Raw genomic sequence first — 21580 nt, 5'->3', positions numbered from 1 at the left:
TTTACATACCATGGCAGAATTTAGGATTTCTTAACCATTTGACAAAAACTTTTCTTTCACTCATGGTTAGTGGTTGGCTAAAGCCATTTATTGTCAAATAACTGTGTTTACTCTTTTTAAATCATAATGACAACACAAACTACCCAAATGACCCTGATCAAAAGTTTACATACCCTGGTGATTTGGCCTGATAACATGCACACAAAAACACACAACTTGACACAAACAGGTTTGAATGGCTATTAAAGGTAACCATCTTCAGGAAAGGAATAGAAGAAAATATCAAAGGAATTGAGAATGCCTTAATAGCCATTCAAACCCGTTTGTGTTAAGTTGTGTGCATGTTATCAGGACAAATCAAATTATTGTCACAGTTATTTGACAATAAATGGCTTCAGCCAACCACTAACCATGAGTGAAAGAAAAGTTTTTGTGTTTTCATATTCTCTGACAAATAGCCAATATATCATAAATTCTGTCTATATATACATTGTATATAGAGTATTATATAATTATTTTCTCTACTTGTAGTCTCTCTCCCAGAACTTGACGGGGCGGACATATGAAGTGATGAAGATGGCACTGCCCAGGAAAGGGTTGAGGGGAGTGGAGAAGACTGTAGACACGAGAGCCTGGACAAACAGCATGGCAGAGTCTGCAGGAGCTCAGGTTAAGGACCACGTCAAAAAAATATGAATCCGCTCCTTTAGATTATGGAATAGCTGCTGATTTACTGAATTGATTTGATTATCAATCATATCAATACATTTGATCAATTTTGCCTGGATATGAAAGAAATTTTCATAGAACTAAGGATGCAAAGTTTAAAGTTTTAAAACATTCAGATGGATACTACTGTGACTGCGACTGGGATCACATGACCACTAGGTATGTGGTATAAAAGTTCAATTTAATCTGATCTAGGGATGTCACAATTACTTGATTTCACAATTAATTGCGGTATAAAACGCTATGGTATATTAATCGTGATGTTTCCTCAATACCGTCAGAAAAGATTATGCCTGAAGCCCAGATCCATATAAGTAGAAATAAACAAACCACAATAATAGATACATTTTATATCTGGCCACATACAAACAGATAACTTATTAAAACAAACTTAAACATTTGGCATAAATGACAGTTGATGACTTAAATAATTTAAACATTTCCCCTGGGGGATTAATAATTGGTCCCAAATAATAGTGTTGTGTATAATAATGTAATTATATTTTGACAGACAACATAAGTCATTACAGCCCAAACAAAGCTCAGCTGGATGCTATCCTCCTACATCAAAACAAGCCCAGGATTTAAATACAGCTGTAGCCTATTTTATTTTACACATTCATAGTGTTGTGAAATCAATGAACACATTATAATTGTGATAATCGTAATATCGTGATTAATTCTCTGACAATAATTGGACCAAGAAAATCTATAATTGTGACATCCCTAATCTGATCAAATACCAGCTACTGTATATAAGAATTCTTTTTCTTTTTTTTTTCTTTTTAAACCTCTCAGACCCAGTGTCAACACAAACACTTGTCATTATCAGCTTCACAGAGGCGGCACTTCTGTGGTACCTCTGTGGTAGAGGTGTTGTACCTATGAAACTGGTGACTCATGGTGAAGTGTATGATGTGATAAAAGATGGCAGTGGAAGGATACGAGGCACAGCAAAGGGCTGAGCAAAGGCGTGGAAAGCCGAGCCCCATGTGATCTGCCAGGGGGCGATGTAGGTGTAGACAAAGTGCAGTTTGTAGAAGAGCTCCCACATCTGTAAAAAACAACAACAAAACAAACAGCACTTCAATAAAGAGAGACAAAGAAAACTACAGTACATATAACTGCACAAATAAAGCACCCTATAAATCCTCTCACCTTGCTGAAAACTATGGACATGAGGAAAAGGTCTAGCAGCAGAGTCTCTGACAGATGGCGGTAGTCGAAGGTGAAGAAGAGGATGGTGAAGAGGATGGTCACATACTGGTAGGTGGGACTGCTGTAAGACGAACGAAGCAGCTTCAAACCTGCCACTGTGATCATCAGAGCGCCAACCCTGGAGAGAATAAAACACCACCAGACACAAACAGTCAGTCATTGTTAGGTGTTATTATTTACTCTAACATCAGGGTAAGAACTTGGACAAGGTTTACACATTTACATGAAAACCATTACTTCTGGTGAAGATATTTTTTTTTTATCTATACAGTACTGTGCAAAAGTTTCAGGCACAACCAGTTGTTTTTTTTCTTGTCTGTCAAATTCTGTGATCATGTGAATTTGGAATGAAGTGATGCGACTTAAAGCTGGTCTTGTATATTAGCGAGCTGTCAATGAGTTTAACTCTTGTACAACATGTGTGTGTAATGCTCAAGCATGTCTTGAATAAACCTGGCGTAATAGATGTTTTTTTTATAGCAGATCTTTCTTTAAATGAAATAGTAGGACAAACACAGGATTTAGCAGTAACATGAATTCAGGTTCCACTCCAGTATTAACAGAGCTGTGTTATTTTTCAAGTGTAAGGGTAGATCACGCTGAATACTTGACACCTGTTTGTTGACACCGGATGTTTTTCAGATTTTTTTTTTACAGAAAACTGCATACATATTTTCTGGATGTGTTCCACTATAGTGAAATGGAAATAATGACCAAATCTAATGGTGACCTAAGACTGCACAGCACTGTATATCACATTGACATTTTATGCTTAGCTAACCAACTGCTGGTTAAACGTTCATAAGCCATACCTATCAACATAAATGACCGTTTTACAATTTGTGCCATTTCAGATAATGTCATTTAAAGCTATATTGTGTCACATTCTGCAATCTTTCCATCTTTTCTTATGAAGGCTCCTTTAGAACTTGTAAAATTGGATCTATTACTTCTTTGTTCAGTGCATCCTCTTATCCTGAGACATCAGGTAACTGTTTAAAATAATCAATTACTAATAAATGATAAACAAAGTGTATTTATCTGCAGTTTTTTGTGTGTAAAGACAAAAGGTTTATGTTTCTTTGTTACTTTAGAAACCACTTCAGGGCCATCCAATGGGTTTATCTATCAATGTACTGATACATATGCTGTATTGCCGTTGTTCGTTTCAGTGTTCTGTGTCTGTTCAATGCTTCATTGTTGTTGTTTTCTGGCCTATTTAATGTATACCTGTATGTCTTGCGTTTCTTTACATGGATTGTATGTTCGGACACAGGATGGTTCATCCAAGTGTGTTCTTCCAAGTAAAAAACTAAACAATGACCAACCCCTTCCTGGTTTGAGATGTTAATAAAGTGAGATTCTCACTCTGTATCGAGCCTCTTCGGGCTGGCAAGCTCTCTGGCGCTGCCGCTCAGCTCATTGAGGATGACGAGAGGATAGAGGACGTTCTTCTCCACAAACAGCAGCCACACGTGGAGTTTCTCAAACCACATCACATGAGCCGCATCTGACAGGACACACAGGTGAAGACACATTTAGAGACAAAAAAGTCATACTAAGAGCCTAGTTTCTGTGCCCCATGTACCTACCCCTGACTTCAAACTGATAGTACTCCTTTGTTTTGAGCAGCGGGTGAGAGAAGCAGTACCAGGGCAGCTGTTTGCGGACCTGAGGCAGCACGTAGTGGGTGAACAAACCCACCGTCCCCAGCAGAGCGTAGAGGACATAACTGAGGAAAGGCTGAGGGTCACACAGACTTGAGAAATTAATCCTCACACACACACACACACACACACAGTGAGTAGATCAATTAATGTAGATCCACTTTATCATTTAAGACATATAAAGCAAATGCAGAGATTCTCCTCTTCACACATGAGAGAAAACAGTGGCTGGACGTGAATAATTATGCAGTATGAGAAACTGCACCTTGTACCACACTACTACTATGAGTTTTTACATAGACCAAAACAAAGTTTTTACTCATTAATGACATTTGTTGTGTGTTTTATTTATTTATTTACTGTTTGTTTTATTTGGTTTTTGGATAACATTCAGAATATTTGATGATGCATATCCATATAAAGCAAGTTGCTTCTGTGCATCTGTCTGTCTGTCTGTGATAGGCATATCTCGCTGACCGTTAGTCAGATCGCCCTAAGACTTTGGATACGAGTTGAGCATAGCCCAATGGTGTGCATCCTTGATTTTCAAATTTTTTGGAGGAATTTTAATTTTTTTTTTTTTAAAGTTCTTCTCGATTAAAAATGTTTTTTCTTAACACCTTAGTTAAGTAGGAGCATCTGTATCACGTCTTCCTCTTGAGTTATTGTATCACTTTTGTGTGTTTATTCTCCACACCGTGAGTATTTATGATACAGTCCTGTACTGTGCTGCTTGTATATTTTTATTATGTCAAACAAGTCAAATCAAAATATATCTTTAACAAAGAAATTTTGTAGAAGAACAGAGAATTTGAAATTTAGATTTGAACAATTGGCATTTTTAATGTTTTAACTGTTTTAATCATTGAGATTGGAAAAAGATAAAAGTGTTGTGACACATTTTCCTGTCAGAAGCTATATTTTTATCACTTTACTCAGATTTTTTTTGCCTCATTACAGTTGATCTATTTCTTCTCTAAGGTGTAGAAGTTTGTATGAAAAATGAAAGTACAACAGTTTCTTTTACCTGCAGTGCGATGAACACTGTGCTGACATGGATGGCAAAGTAAAGGACAGCGATGACCACGCAGACAATCAGGTCAGACTGCAGACGCTCATTCTGGAAAAGGAAACATTAGCTTTAAAAAAAGGAGAAAAACTCTAAGTGTATCTGATCATTTCAAGTGGTTTTATTCGTCCCTTCATTATCCACTTCTTGCTTTCATTACACAAAGAATATGAGTTGACTCACCACTGAGGCCCTGAGCTTTTCAGGGAGAGGATCCTGAACCTCAGACAAAGGATCCTCTGGGTTTTTGTCCTTTAAAGTGGGAACAACCTTGGACTGTATGAGTGAGCTGTGAAGTGAGAAGCAAAAATATTAGCTGGTTCAATGTGGTTCGTTTCCTGTGGGTGATGTTTCACAGAGAATGTATAAGCTATAAAACACCCTTCGTGTAAGCAGTTCTGAGCTACTTCCATTGGACATTTTTGAAATGTTTGCCATGTGAGATAATCCAAAGCATATACGTGAGGTTAAAGTCACAGATTATGCTTTAATATGTATTTCTGTCTGGCAGACATGGGTGAAGCACTTATTAGAAAATACTTTTTTTTTTTATATGCCAGACGTTACAGCTTGCATTGGAATCTCACTTAAATATTTAATTTTCCATGAGTCATTTTACAAAGCCTGAGACGTTTTTGTGCCGTAAACTCACATGAGGACTGAGGGATCGCTGCTCTGTCGGCTCAGATGGTAGGACACTGCCACCAAGAGGCCGCAGAAGACAGAGAATAACACAGGGATGTGATGAGGCTCCCAGGTCTCCTGAAAGACAGAATGAAGGGAATTAAATGGGATTTTCCCCCCCCATGTGTTGATGACAGTTGTGTGACTGTGTATGGTTGATAGCTAGAGAATTACACACTGACAAAGAGGGAAGAAGGGGCTTCTTCAATAGAACAATGTATAATTCAAGTTACAGAATATTCATGTGATTGCAATCACAAGTGATTGTTGGAACATTTATTTAGAATTTGTCAAATTTGAATATATTGAAATGAATACATAAAACCTGTCCAAAAATATGGTCCAAAATTGAAGTGAACCCTCCATCTCTTAGTCAAAACGTGTGTTATTTAAATAAACTTTTCCTACATTCAAATTAAATCAGATACTGCTGCAAAATGTTGGTACTAAACTGCTGGCAAAGTGTAAAAAAGAACTGAAAACTAAGCAATCCAAAAGAAAAAACACACATTTTTTTGCAGAATATTTCTTGGCAACAGGTTTTTCTTGATAGCAGCAATAAATGCAGCTGTAATATCGACTCTGACAGGTGCTCAGCCACAGTGTCAGAAAGTATTTATGTCAGAGCAGATTTATAATTACAGCTAGACAATATCAGGATCAGATTCAGACAAAGAGTTGTCTTTGCTCTCACCTTCAAAGCTCCGTAGCAGAAACCATAAAGCAGAGCGACGGTGACGATGCTGCGCAGGATGCTGTACAGCGATGACAGGAGGCTGGTGGAGGCTGCAGAGGCAGAGAGAGGAAGTCACCAACAAGACCACTGATGTTGACAAGAAGCCGGCCAGGCAGAATGAAAATCAGCACTTTAATAAAGACTCCCTTATCATGGTTTATATACTGAGCAACAGTGTCTGTGTGCAGGCCGGGGGCATTTTACTACTACAACAGCTACCCGACACAGTTAGAGTAAGACCAAGCATGCAGTATTTGTTAGTATTTGTTATTTATGATTTTTACACCCTGTGTTTAGTGATGTATTTACAGCATGTGACATTTAGCAATTTCGGATTATATCAGATTTTATACTGAGATACTGAGTATCATATTGGTTCTTCCCTACTTATTATCACACATTATATCTATCTATTTATCAAATGGCCATTTTTTTCCAAGAGAACAGCTTGAAATAGCTCAAATTCACCAATTTTTACCAAATGTTTCCAGTGTTGTAATGTAACGAAGTACAAATACTTTGTTACTGCACTTAAGTAGAATTTTCACACATCTGTACTTTACTTCGTCAAACTTGTACTTTTACTCCACTACATTTCATAAATAAAATGTGTACTTTTACTTCTATATATTGCCCTTAACCATCTTTGTTACTCATTACTGCAAAGTCAAATTTGAGTTGGTGAAGTAATGCCTGATTGTTGTCACTAGTTGTTTTTAGCGGCACCAACTGTTAGCCGCTCAGCTGTTAGCCGCATATTTTGGCTCCAAGTGGAATTAAAACACACCAGCGTTGTTTACCATGTCTGACAGAGGCTCTGGTCTCCGGGTTTCTGTTGTACACTCCGGATGTCTGGTTGCAGCTATCAGTTGTTTCTGCTCTCAACCAATACTTTTAATTTTACTTCTAATACCTGAGTACTTTTTATATCAGAAAATTACTTTTGATACTTAAGTACAGTAAATGTCAGGTACTTTTCCGTAAGACTTTAACTAAGGTAATATTCTAAAAGGTGACTTTAACTTCTACCAAAGTCATTTTCTGGTAAGATACATGTACTTTTGCTCAAGTATCACTTTCAAGTACTTCACACAAGACTGAATGCTTTACTAAAAGAACGTTAAAATGACCAAGTCATGTGACCAAACAGACAATCACTTGGGGATTTTTGTCTGAACCTGAATGGACTGGGTCTGGTATCTATGCTCCACTGTGTGTGTGTTGTTTCACAGTCACTGCTGTGAAGAAGTCACTCACCATTGCCTCCAAACACGTGGATGTCCAGCTGCTCAAAGAGGTACATGACGAACGTGTTGACCTGTGGCAGCAGCCCCATGAAGAAGATTATGGGAAAACAGAGAGTGAAGACTGCAGGGAGACAAACACACACAGTGTTCAATTTACCAGATATCACATTAACTTGGTGTTTACTGTTCTGCATCAAGCTCCCTAATATTATTAAGACATAATAGAGCACGGCAGCGTCTCCAGGGGCAGTGGCAGTGGCTGCTGTTTGATGTTAAAATCCCCAGAACAAATAAACACTGCTTTTAGTCCAGAGATTGTGGAAGCTAATGCTTTGATGATATCACATGGGGCCCACGGTTGGTGCAGTCTTTGCAGCAAGAAGACCTGGGTTCCTGGGTTCGAGCCCCGTTTGGGACAACTTCGGAACAAGGGCCTTTATGCATGGAGTTTCTCCCCGTGTGTGCGTGGGTTTTCTCCGGGTTCTCCTCCCACAGTCCAAAAACATGCGATATGGGGATTAGGTGAATTGGTCACGCTAAATTGACCGTAGGTGTGAGAGAGTGAGTGAATGGTTGTTTGTCTCTATATGTGGTGGACTGGCAAACTGTCCAGGGTGTACCCCGTCTATCGCCCAATGTCAGCTGAGATAGGCACAGCAACCCCCGCGACCCTCTGGTGGAGGATAAAGCGGTAGATAATGGATGGGATGGATATCACGTGGTGACACACCATCTAAGAGAGTAATTATTTAACTGAAGCTTATATCATGATCACAATATATGCCAGAAAAGTTACCTAAATCATTCAGCTGCTTGTTCTTACCTATGATGAGGTCTCTGGCAGAGGCGAGCAGCAGGGAGCTGGTGAGTGCCACTCCATACAGACTGAACCTTGACGAGGTGATTCTCAGGCTGCAGTAGTGAAGAAGCCAAATGAGGCCACAGCACAGGCAGAAGTAGACAGGCCTGCTGTAGGCTATGATGCGATTATGGCCCTGCAGGGACAAGGACATGATGTTGAGTGTGGTTTATTACAGAAGTGGGACTTTCCAACTGTGGCCCAGTGAGGTCCAGTATCACAGATCTTGTATATTAAAATAAGTATTCTGAAAGTGTCACTAGTGGCGTTCCAGCATCACTTGGCTCGACTTGTTTTGTTTTTTTTGCTTTTCCATTAGGGACAGTACCTGGTACCTGGTACTTGTCGTCACTGGAGTCATGAGCGCAACATCCGACACAGAAATCAAACTGAACAATGACAAACTGTAGATCAGTTACTGCAGACTTAAAAATCCTGAAAATCCTGAAAATGTGTTCATCTCCAGCATTTAGCAGGGAAATGTCTAAAATCTTTTAGTTTAGTGACAGCACTGCTGAAAGCCAGCGATCCGGTGAGCTGAATCACAACCCGTTCTGAGACGTATTTCAGTTCAGTGCCTGTGTCAGAAATAACTGATAAATAAGTACTAAACTCCTCTTTTATTATTAACTGATTCTAAGGATTCAGGACACTGCTTTAACTGCTTTACAAGTCACTAGTTTGTAAAATCACTGCAGCCGTGCTATGACGACTCCCCATGTTGAGGACGTAACTATAGTAATGGAAAATAATACCAAACACAGTAGAGTTGAGCCATGTCATGCAGAAGAATGGTGAAACTGTATAGTGTAAAAGCGCCATGCGATACATGTATAAAACAAATTAAAGGAAATGCATAATTCAACAAAATGACTCTAACCCTAAAGAAAGAATGAATTTAGATGTATCAGTGACAAATAAACCAAATTTCCCTTTGTTGGGTGTGCAATCTGTGCTATTCATTTGCAGAGTTCTTGATGGTACTGTTTTGTTTCTAATAGTTTTTACTGTTTTCTTGTTCTTTTGACCTTGAAATCTGACTAGGATTGTTTGACACCAAGTTTGGTTGAGCTGTGTGTGGTCATATGTCTTTGTTTATTGTATTTATTGTGTTTCTTTAATCGTTTTCTTTATTGCTTTAGAGCTTGCTAAGAGCTCTGAACTGAAATGAACTTATTTGAAAGCCAGACGGTCAGTGACACAGGTTTTAATAAAAATAGCATTAAGTGAAAGGATTTCAGAGGAAGAGGAAGAAGAATGCACGACAGCCTTGCTTTTTCACCAGCAGTTTACGCACCAACAATCACATAAAATAGATCAAAATGTGGCGACAGTGAGGGGAAAAGGGTCCTCAAGGTGAGATGAGGTGAGGTAAAGGGAAGGAGAGGGAGGAGGACACAGGGAGGAGAGGTGGAAGGAGAAGGTTGTACAGATACAGACAGATAGTGAGCAGCGGTCTAAACTGTGGCCAGCTATTTAAAGCTCCAGCCTGCAGCTGAGTGGAAGCTGCATTAATAAAAGACGCTGTTTCGGAGCAGGCCAGTGACGCGAGGGAGGAAGGGAGTGAACGAGCGAGCGCACAGACCCACGGGGAAAGAGCTGCATCATTTTCAACAACCACAACGGAGAAACACTGAATAACAACCACTGGTCAGATTAGAGATGAAAGTAACTCTATTTCTCTAACACACAAGTGTTTTCCCTTTTTTTGTTGTCAAAGTGTTTTTTTTTTTTTTTCAATTTCACACTCTTGATTCTAAATGTAGGTCATTCACTTAATCCAGGAACTTAAGACGAGCAGTAATTACTTACATGTCGAGGGGAAGAGGAGTCTGGCTGTACACTCTGTCAAGAAAAAAACAAAAGTGAATTTAAATTATATTTCTCGATATAGAACAACATTACTTATATTCCTAGCATTAAAATTACCTTTAAGGTGCAGTAGCACACCAGTAAAAAAAAAAAAAGAAAAAAAAAAGTTGAGTTTCTTTCTAACAAAGCCTCTCTGTTTGGCGTCATGAGGTCATGTCTCACAGTTGTGCTGTTGACTCACCTTTAGTAAGGAATACTGGCAACTAGCAATGACAAGGCAAAACTGAAAGACCCAGATGTCAGTGAAGAAGCCATGGACCATCAGCACTGAACCCAGAAAGGCCACCGTGACAGCCAGGGTCACCGCCAGCACGTTCTCTAAAACCTCACGGTTCCTGTAACCACAGAGGAGAAGAGTCTTTTTCTATCAGTCAGTTAAGGGATGAAAAATACCATCCAATACCAAGAGAAGACAACAAGTTGTTTTATAAAAAATAAATACAGAGACTGAATTTCTAGTGATGCCTTTAGTAAGCAAGCAATTAATGAACAACCATGACATCTGTAGCCATTGACATGTTCTAAAAATAGACACTGCATTTACAAATGTCAATAAAAAGGGAGCACCTGAAAGGGACTAAATGTTCCAGAGTCTGGTGTGAGGCATGAAAATGATCAGCCTTGGATTTTAACATTGACTATTTAAATAATGTTCAGGACGAAAGTAGGTTGTGTGAATTAGGGCAAACTAAAACCGAGTCACATTTTGATCAAAAACACCTACATTAAATGAAAAATGGATGCAGTCTTCAGGTTTCCTCCCTGATGCCAATCCAGAAGTCATATTATACTGGGTAAGCACCAGGGGGCGACTCCACTGGTTGTAAAAAGAACTATGTTGGAATTTTTCACTTGATTTACAACATAGTTAACCATTTTACTGAGGAGTCAATGGCCTCACTTGGTAGTTTCAGTTCTTCGAGAACATGATGTTGATTTTTGTAAATTATATTCACAATTGGATGGAAATAGAGCATCGGTTGCCTTACTTCCTACATGAAAACCCACTTTTCAATAGGAAACTATCATGACCAAATCAACTGTGAGAATAGCCAGTTTGTGTCTAATGTAACGTGTCATTTACAGCAACTAAGAAGGACAAAATGTCCCAGAGTCTGGAACTGTGATGAGAAATAAGAGCTGAGAAGATCTGAGTGGTACACTGGCACCAACGTGTGCAGAATCTTAAAATCAATTCTGTTTCTCTTGTAGATGTACAGGACTTTCTTCATGGAGCCAGTGAGACGCCCTGAAGCTGCATTTTGAATGAGCAGCAGACCAGACAAAGCTAACAAAGTGACCGTCTCCTGCATTAAGAGGAGAAACAATGTTTCCAAACTCCTCCATAAGAGCAATGTTTTTAACTTTGCAACAGTCGGCTCCATGTGCAGCGTTACCTGTCAAACAGGGCCAGCAGTGTGAGACGGTCAAAGTGTAGGCCGACCCACAGGTAAGGGAGAAGCCACAGGCGGTAGTACTGCCGGGTTTTGCCTCCAGCAGCAGTGGCAGCAGAGTCCGCTTGAGCCAGCGGTGCATCCTGGAGCTCCGGACTCTGATCTCCGTCCTGCTGCTCCAGCAGCTCTGGGTCCATAGTCAGCAGACGGTTCAGACGGATCTGAGGGAGAGACGGGTGTCCTATGGTCAGATCACACTGACAGACATGAAAGATACACTGCAAAATCTGACTGTGCAGTTAAGAGCGGTGTCGTCCTACAAAATGAGACTAAGGTAAGAAAGACATTTACTATTTTTATTTACTATTTTTTTTTACTACATTTACAAGCTATTTTTATTTTCTTACCCAATTGAACGATATGTCATAAAATGAGGGCATTTTAGCTTATTTACAGTGAAGCGTTGCACAAATTGAAATTATGTTTTATTTATATAGCACTTTTCACTCATAGTAGCTTTACATTACAGGCAAAAATGGATCAAAAACATTAAACACTTTAGCAAAGGTAACTATACACTGAAGTGACAGCTTGAATTACAATAATTGCAGAATGTCCCTTGCGCTGGTTTGATCTGGTTTGTTTGTTTTTTAATATGTATATTCTCCCAACATGGCAGCCTTGCTTGGTAGAGAAATTGTAATAGGAGACATTTAAATAATTATGTTTACATCTATTTAAAATTTAACTCGTTTTCAGATTGACTTATTTTAATATTCCAGGTAGTAAATTCTGTCTTTGTTTATATAGACTCTCTCTCACATGCACTCTTATAAATTAAATAAGTAAGCAGTGTTATTTGAGTGGAAATACTCAAAATACCGAAGTATTTGTTTCTCTATCATAAGTAATATTGTCATTGCAAAATCCAACAGTGTTTCCTAATAGTTTAGTTCAAAAGAAGACGAAATGGAGAAAGATGGAAAAACAGACATGTTTCTGTCCAGTGTTTTCCTGTAGGTCCAGGCACACATGACATATGACTGCTCAAATACTCACCAGGTCATGAGGGTAGAAGCGAACTGAGGTAGAACTGGAGAGGTGGGAGTCGGTGTCCCTGCAGGGCAACAGACAACATTAGACCACAGACGAAGGAAAAGCATCTGCTGCTCATTTATTTTCCAGGTGACCTCAAGCACATCAGCCAAAATATGCCATTTTCTTCATGTTTCTTCAGCATGGTCATGTTACTTTTTAATCAAACAATTTAATTATCTATTTATTATCTGGCTCTCAGACACACAGTGGAGTCGGTGGAGAATTGAGCACAAAAATGCTTGCAGAAAATGATGGTGTCAACCAGTCTTGTATAAGGTACTTGAAAGTGATACTTGAGCAAAAGTATTTTACCAGAAATGACTTTGGTAGAAGTTAAAGTCACCTTTTAGAATATTACTCGAGTAAAGGTCTGAAAGTACCTGACATTTACTGCACTTAAGTATCAAAAGTAATTTTCTGATATAAAATGTACTTAAGTATTAGAAGTAAAAGTAAAAGTATTGGTTGGCTGATGAGCTGATAGTTGAAACCAGGTGGTATTAGCAGCCGAAATCTGTGGCTGAGCGGCTAACAGCTGGTGCCGCTAAAAACAACTAGCGACAACAAACATCACCAACTCAACTTTTATTTTGTAGTAACAAAGATTGTTAAGGGAAATGTATCAGAGTAAAAGTACACATTTTATTTAGGAAACGTAGTGGACGAAAAGTAAAAGTTGTCAGAAATGTAAATAACAACGTAAATTCTACTTAAGCACAGTAAGAAAGTACAACGAGCCGCTGTTGTGTTTTAAGTCCACTTGGAGCAGAAATCTGCGGCTAGCAGAAATCTGAGGCGGCTAACAGCTGAGCGGCTAACAGCTGGTGCAGCTAAAAACAACTAGCAGCAACAAACAGGCATTGCGTCACCAACTCAACTTTTATTTTGTATTAACGAGTAACTAAGGCGGTTAAATCAAATGTATCGAAGTAAAATTACACATTTTATTTAGGAAACGTAGTGGAGTAAAAGTAAAAGCTGTCAGAAATATAAATAAAGAAGTACAGATATGTGAAAATTCTACTTAAGTGCAGTAACAAAGTATTTGTGCTTCGTTACATTACAACACTGGTGTCAAGACACACAAGAACAGCAAAGATGATAACAGAAAAAATAAAGTTTCTTTAAAGATAAAACCATGTTAATTTAAATCTAAATACATCTAAAAAAAATATATATTTTTTATTATTATTATTATAATAATAAAATTATCTTTTTTCACATATCAGTCATCTGTCACATTAAACAGAGAAACTGCAAATAATCAGGTGAGAAGCAGGAGGTATTTTTGCTTGAAAGTAAACTCTGTATCTGTCCAACCTTCTACTGAGAGTAAATTACACTATGACATTTTTTTTTTTTTTTAAATATGTGCAGCATTGGGTGAATTTTACCACCTGAAACCCCATGAAACACATCAGTTTAATTATCAGTTTGACACTGACCATATGTTATTGGAGGCTCGTCTGGTTGCAGGTTCAAAATTGACCAGTGACATGTCACATCCACCAGCCTCGTATAAGGAGGGCGTGAGCTTTCCTGGGGAAAAATAAAATAAAAACACGAGATAGAAAAAAGAGACTCATGTTAAGTCAACAGAAATCACAGTCTGAGAGTTTGTGTGAAGGAAACATTTCCATTAAACTGGACATCTACAGGCAGGGAATCGGATGCTTTTGCAACATTATGGTGTTCACCTGAGCTAATGTGCACTCTCTCACAGATGATATATAAACATGTCAGTCATTTCATTTCCACTGTAGTTCTGTTATTGTTCTTTACTTTACTTACTTTAAGGATGAACACAAATCCAACACAGTTTTATGAGCAGGATATAAGTGACATTTTATATATAAACTTATTTCTGTTGAGGATATACTAGAAATCTTAGTACTGTAACACAATACCCAACCTGAGATTATGGATAGGTATTCCAAGCTAAAACATATCTAACGTATCTTATTAGTCAAATAATTGACGGAAAAAAACAGGTTTCTGAGCCAATAGTTCATTTCAATAAGACATAAGTGCAGCTCTTCACCTCCGACAATTATAAAAATGTCATATCTTGATGTACATTTTGAAATGAAGTGACTAATTTCTTGCCTCAAATGATCTTAAAACCGAGTTCTGTGACACAAAAAATTTGTAATTTCTAGTTTGCTTTCTCCATAGAGAGTTCATTACGTAGACACCTCGTGATCACAAGTCCCGCCTCCATCTTGCGGTTGGATCCTTTTCGTCTGATCTCATGTTAAAAAGAATACAGTGGTTCCTATGAAAAGCAGGGAGATAAGCACGCCAATCGACATCTAAAACTGAAATGAGTAATCAATTTTTCGATACTCATGATCCATCCCTACCTCGGATACATGCAACTTGATTCTAATCTATTTACATTCTTTATTCATGTTTATACCATTATGGTAAATAAAAAAAGATTCAACATTCTTTTTTAAAAACCAACTGTTTAAGATGCATGTTGCCCAGCCAAGTATCAGCCAATAATATTGTCCAGTCTGATGTAGCAAATAATGTGAAACAGAAATAAACACAAACAATAGGAAAAAGGGTATCTGTTTGTAAATGTTATTTTTTTTTGCATATAATCCTTATTCTGTTTATTTGTGGAAATGGCAGATTATTGCATTTTGGTTGATAAGGAGATTATTTAAAAATAAATAAATGAATGAATAAAGTGCCTCTACTTATTTAAGCATATCTGTTCAGCATGACTCATTGTACAATGCTTTAAAGATGATGCTTTGTGCAACTGAGGAATCACAATTACATGCTGTGACATTTAATCGATTATTAATTGATGACTGAATTACTCGCAAAGTACTTTCATAATTGATGACTGAGTGGGGTTTTTTATAATTAAAAAGAAGTTCTGTCATTTTTCAGCTCCTTAAATGTGAATGTTTACTGGTTTCTTTGCTCCATATAACAAAGAAAGCAGTAAAACTCAATCATTTTAGTTTGCGGACAAAACAAGGCATTTAAGAACATATTCATTCTAAAGTTTGGGAAACAACAATCAACTATTTTCAACATTTTATGGACCAAACAACTAATCAAACAAAATAATCAACAGATGAATCAATAATGGAGCCCTAACATTATATAATGCAGACAATAAGGACCACTAAGAACAGAACAGAAAATGATTGCGTCTCAAAAGAAGAAACTACTGTGGATCAAATTATCAGAAGAAGGGCATCACACAACTATGTGAGTTCAAGTCCTGGCTGCTGACACAATATCACAGACACAGATTAATGGAGCATGGATATTGTGCTTAGTTTTGACTCACTGCCGTTCAGACAGACAGTCCACTTGTCCAACTCCAACTGTGGACAACACTGCTTTAAAATCTGTAACTGAGCTCTCTTCAAACATCTGCAAACCATCAAAGCCACTGCAGCAACAGTTGAAGCAAAGAATATAAAACCAGAACAACACTGAAGACTATCAGATCCACTTCCCCCTCAATGACCAGTGACAAATTCCTCTATCAAAACACCTCAGCTCTCGTTTGCTCCCTACCAAAGTCATCCTGCAAGCTGGTGGCGCCAACGGTTGAGGCCTTGTCCTGAGAACCCTCCAGGTGTGTGCTTCCATTCCTGGCCAGCAGGGAGGCGCTTGTGCTGAGCACAGTCACCTGAGACGGGGTTCTGGATGGCTGACTTTTCACCTGGGAAGTAGAAGGCTGGGAGGCCTGGTTCAGAGCCTCCTGAAGACTGTTGGAGGAGAAGAAGGGAGAAGAGGAAGGAGGAAATGAGAAGAGGTGAAAGGCTTGAGGGGGAGAGTGCTGCTGTTGATATGAATCACCACAGAGGGAGGGAGATGAATTAATGTCACATTATGAAGGGATATCAGTGTGATGCACACACTAATTGCTGTATCTGTGCTTTCATTTATTTATATATATATATATTAAAAAAATATTAAAATGTTTATTTTTTTATGGTATTATTAAGGTGAACTTTATAGTGAAATTGGAAACATCAAGCCTCACTTAGATTTCTGTAAAGGATTATATTTAAGGAATCGTTGCCCACTTCTTTTTCTATGTATGTATGTATGTATGTATGTATGTTTATGTTTATATATATATATATATATATATATATATATATATATATGTACACACATATATATATATATACACACACACACACGTGTCTATATATATATATTTGTATAATATACATACATATATGTATATATATATATACACATATACATATGTACATATACATATATGTACACACATATATATATACGCATATATACACATATATATACATATGCATATATACACATATATATACATATATACATTTATATATACATATATATGTACATATGTACATATATACACATATATATATACACATATATATGTACATATATACACATATATATATATATATATATATGTACACATATACACATGTATGTACATATACACATACATATATACGACACCCAGTTCTACCTTTCTTCCAAACCCACCTCCACCTTCCCGCCCTCCTCCCTCTGTAACTGTCTACAAGAAATCAAAACCTGGTTCTCTTCCAACTTCCTGAAACTCAACAGTGACAAAACCGAGGTTCTCCTCATAGGTTCCAAATCCACTCTCGCCAACACTCCAAGTTTCACCATCCCCATCGATAACTCCTCTGTTTCCCCCTCCCAACAGGTTAAGAGTCTGGGTGTCGTCCTTGACGGCACTCTCTCATTCCAGACCCACATCAATAACACCACTCGGTCTGCCTATTACCACCTACGCAGCATCAACCGTCTCCGCCCATCCCTTACTCCGAACTCCACTGCTATCCTGGTCCACTCCATGGTCACATCCCGCCTGGACTATTGTAACTCCCTTCTTATTGGTCTTCCCCACAAGTCCATTTATAAACTCCAATTGGTTCAGAACTCTGCTGCCCGGATCATCACCAGGATCCCTTCTATCAATCACATCACACCTGTTCTGCAACAGCTTCACTGGCCTCCGGTTAAATTCCGCATGGATTTCAAAATTCTGCTTCTCACCTTCAAGGCCATCTATAACCTCTCTCCCCCATACCTCTCTGACCTACTTCACACCAACACCCCTTCCCGGACACTAAGATCTGGCTCATCTATCAGCCTCATTGTGCCTCCTGCCCGTCTGACCACCATGGGGGCCAGAGCCTTCAGCCGATCTCCCCCCGCCTCTGGAACTCCCTCCCCCCCGGCATCAGAAACATTGTTTCATTCGCCATCTTTAAATCCCATCTGAAAACCCACCTTTTTAAACAGGCCTACTCCCTCTAACTCTCTACCCGTTGCTCTTACCTTTTGTTATTTTTATTTTGTTGTTGTACGGTGACCTTGAGTGTCTTGAAAGGCACCTTAAATATAATGCATTATTATTATTATATATGTATATATATACATATACACACATATACATATACATATACACACATATATATGTATACATATACACATATATACATATACATATACACATATATACATATGTATATATATACACATATACATACATACGTATATACATATACATATACACACATATATACATACATATACACACATATATACATATACATATATACATATACATATATACACACACACACTTACATACGTGTATATATATATATATATATATATATATATATATATATACACACACATGTATATGTATTACTATGTATATGTATTACTTCATTATATCAGAATCAACATTGACCCGAACATCAGCTGTATTCTAGTTCCATCACCATCTTGCTTTTAACACTTACTGTTCACATTTAATGCAAATATTGGTGTAATGTAATAGTTTTTTCCACAATAATGGAACTTATTCACTGTGCTGTTCCAGCACTAATCTCATTTCCCATTACTAGTACCGCTAAATACACCAGACTCCCCTGTTAAATACGATACTCTGTGCCAATCAGCCGTGCCAAGTTGAGCCGTGCCGTAACGGTGTGCTGAAAAAGTGTCAAAAGTAACACAATTCTAACTATTCTATACCCATTTTCTTTTACCCATTTTACCCATTAAAACTTCAAAATACTTGTTTCTCTAACACAGACAGACCTTGATGATGACATAACGTGCTGTCACAGTTCTTCTTTAAGCTATGAAGCAAATGCAAAACTAACAGTAACTATGTCCCTCCCAATTATGTTGAATTATACACGACACTGATAAATTCCATTACTGTTGGATCAGTGTATTCAAAGGTAATTAATCCAGAGCGTAACACGCACCATGTTCTTCTTAAAGTTATTGCTGGAAGGTTACAATAAGTAGTCAAAAACTGCAGTATATGCAGTACTGCACTAAGAAGGTCCTTGAAATGTTTGTTTTGCATGTTTGTTTACCTCTCTAAACATTTAACATGTGTCCTTGTCAGGTACATGGTTTGCAGGAATACGTAGCACCACGGCTGGAGGTGAACAGCTGAACATCCACAGCATATAACTAGTGGAACATAAACACTGAGTGTGACCACTTCACATGGCATAATGCAGATGGTTTCACGCGGTTTCCTGTGACCTTCCATTTATGGCAAGGTCCCTCTAATCTTGCACAGCAAAGGTTAAATGCCAACTCTGACCAAAAAGGAGTTAGAGTTGACACAAATTTAATAAAAACTGATGTGGTTCCTGAAAAGACTACAACTGGCATGAATAAAAAAATCATTAGATTCTTAGAAAAGTATACAAAAAGAAAAGTAAAAAAGTAGACATTTAAATAACGTGGTGTAAAGACAGGCACATAAAACCAACAGAAAATCAGCCTGGGAGTTGAAAACAGCAACAATGCAGTAAATTCCTGTGGTTGAACACTGCAGACGTTGACCTTTAGATTTTTTTTTTTTTTTAATTGTCGTTTTTCTCCCTCTCTTTAGAAAGTTTGCTTAAAAGGGCAAAGCAATTTGATACAGCAGCATGTCTGTATTATTGAATCAATCACGCATAGTCCTGAGAGGAGATGCCATGAGAGACACTAGATTAGTCAGAAGAACTTTGTGCATCCGAGTATGAAAAACCATGCCAAAAATGTGGATTTTAAAATATTAGACAGTATGACAACAGGATGAGAAGAGTGAGGTCTTGAAAGGAGAAGGAGAACCAATGATATCACATGCAGAGAGGAGACACCCATCCCAGTGAAATAGATGATGCCTTGCTTGATGTCATGTGCAGGCGTTGCTGTGGTGCAGGAAAGAGCGCCACCTGGCTACATGCTCATACCAGGCAACGTAACGACAGAAAAGAGTCCCAGCTCCATGCAGGGCGTACCTGAGAGGAGATCCAATGAGGGAGGTGGGTGGGGTGGGGTTACTCCCCGCGTTGTGTCGCCGCCGAACTGCCTGCCGGCGAAACGTGCTACGCTCACGCCGAAATACGACCGCCTCCTCGCTCCCCGGGGCTGTTACAGTAAGAGACATCAGCGGCCAGTGAGACTGGATTTTTCCACTCCAACATAATAATCCCATATGACATGGTGGGGTTCAACTACAATTTAAAATACTCGAGCGATTACCAAATCTCCTTAATGTAAAGTGTCACCCCAAGATGAGATTGACCATAAAAGGGACAGAACAACACTGGAGCATGATGTACATGTGTGCCGTGACATAAATGATTTATTTCCCCTTTGTTTCCATTATTATTGACTGTAACTATCTTTGTTGTTTCTATAAGAAGGTCTATTCAATATAATGGATGCATTTGTAGAAAAATATTGTATCATTATTTTTCTGCTCAACGGCACTGACAAAGTGGATCTAGAATTAAGTCTCACGCAGTTAAAGTGCAATGTTCATTTGGGGCAATAACTTTAAAGTAAAATATTGGTTTCTTTGTGAATAAAAAGTTCTGCCCACATTTGTCTATTTTTTGTTCATAACTTTTTTTTTTTTTTAAATGTGAGTTATTGATGTGATCAATAGATAGGGCACTACATTGACACTGTGGGAAACTGAGTGGAGTTGGTGTAGATTTGTGCACAGTTCCTCTACTTTCAAACATGGTGCAATTCACTAGACTTGGAGTTTACAGCTTTATTTGGTCTGGTGTAGATGTTAAGTCATGGTGACAAAGCTGTAAAAACAAACTTGTACAGACAGTGTGTCACTATGACTGTATGACCTGTCTTTACTTGTGTTATGCTGCGTCTTATTATAATAACATCATTGTTACTTGCAGCCACATCGGCTGGTTACATACAGCTTGAATTCCAGAAAATGTCCAGAAAATTAATTAGGTTAGTTTCAGGCATTTAATGGATTCTGCTTTATACATACCAATAATGCAGCAGGGAAATCTCATTTTCAGGACAGGATATTCCTGTTGTATTTTGTGCAGAAATATGACTAGGAGGCTTACAAGAACATTTCCAGAAATGTTCTAGCTTTGTGGACAATAAAAGAAGAGCAGTCTTCTGTTGTGGTGACATTAGCACTGGGCAGCCTGCAAATAGCTAAAGGAACAAGACCAATCTGTAGAAAAACAAACAAATCTACAAATAAAACATAACGTGTTTAGCTCTTATTTAAGCCTTGTGATAGAAACCAATGAAAGGTTTATCACGGCCACTTAGAAGACCATTAACTGCAGCCAAGTGATTTAGCAGGCTGTAGCTAAAGTAACCTAGCTAAATTTAGCTAACACTTAAGCGAGAACAGCATGTCAAAAATAAAAGTGTATTATATTGGGAATGGGACGGGGTGACTTTGGTTACACCGTAGTACGAGGTATTTATTCACTAAAAATACTGGGTAAGGCAGCTGCAGCAAATTAAATCAGCACAATAATTCCATGAGGTTTAAAAATGTGCAGATGTCCAACAAATTTCCACCAAGAAACCACAACTTTATGTCAAATTTCATTACCAATCAAATATTGGTTTGTGTCAGAAAATTCACCTATACATGTGACCGAGAGGGCTTGGACTTGGGTAATAAATATAATAA

At 38.1% G+C, this 21580-nt stretch overlaps 1 protein-coding gene across 1 annotated transcript in view; it reads right to left on the bottom strand.

Moving 5' to 3' along the window:
* pcnx1 (pecanex 1) overlaps positions 1-21580 on the bottom strand; it is a gene marked incomplete at its 5' end in the record, with an annotated part of 46865 nt that overhangs the window by 10270 nt on the left and 15015 nt on the right. The window contains 18 exons of the mRNA XM_083886077.1: positions 526-655; positions 1675-1783; positions 1888-2065; positions 3316-3457; positions 3540-3690; positions 4642-4734; positions 4867-4972; positions 5336-5445; positions 6062-6153; positions 7361-7471; positions 8174-8345; positions 10022-10054; positions 10263-10416; positions 11479-11716; positions 12531-12592; positions 14019-14112; positions 16123-16316; positions 19905-20034. Coding sequence (XP_083742203.1) covers positions 526-655; positions 1675-1783; positions 1888-2065; positions 3316-3457; positions 3540-3690; positions 4642-4734; positions 4867-4972; positions 5336-5445; positions 6062-6153; positions 7361-7471; positions 8174-8345; positions 10022-10054; positions 10263-10416; positions 11479-11716; positions 12531-12592; positions 14019-14112; positions 16123-16316; positions 19905-20034 — 2299 coding nt within the window. The remainder of the gene's footprint in view (positions 1-525; positions 656-1674; positions 1784-1887; positions 2066-3315; positions 3458-3539; positions 3691-4641; positions 4735-4866; positions 4973-5335; positions 5446-6061; positions 6154-7360; positions 7472-8173; positions 8346-10021; positions 10055-10262; positions 10417-11478; positions 11717-12530; positions 12593-14018; positions 14113-16122; positions 16317-19904; positions 20035-21580) is intronic.

This window comes from Microchirus variegatus (assembly GCF_963457635.1).
Source record: "Microchirus variegatus genome assembly, chromosome: 3".
In the NCBI taxonomy this organism is placed as follows: domain Eukaryota; kingdom Metazoa; phylum Chordata; class Actinopteri; order Pleuronectiformes; family Soleidae; genus Microchirus; species Microchirus variegatus.
This window is presented reverse-complemented; position numbering and strand designations above follow the sequence as displayed.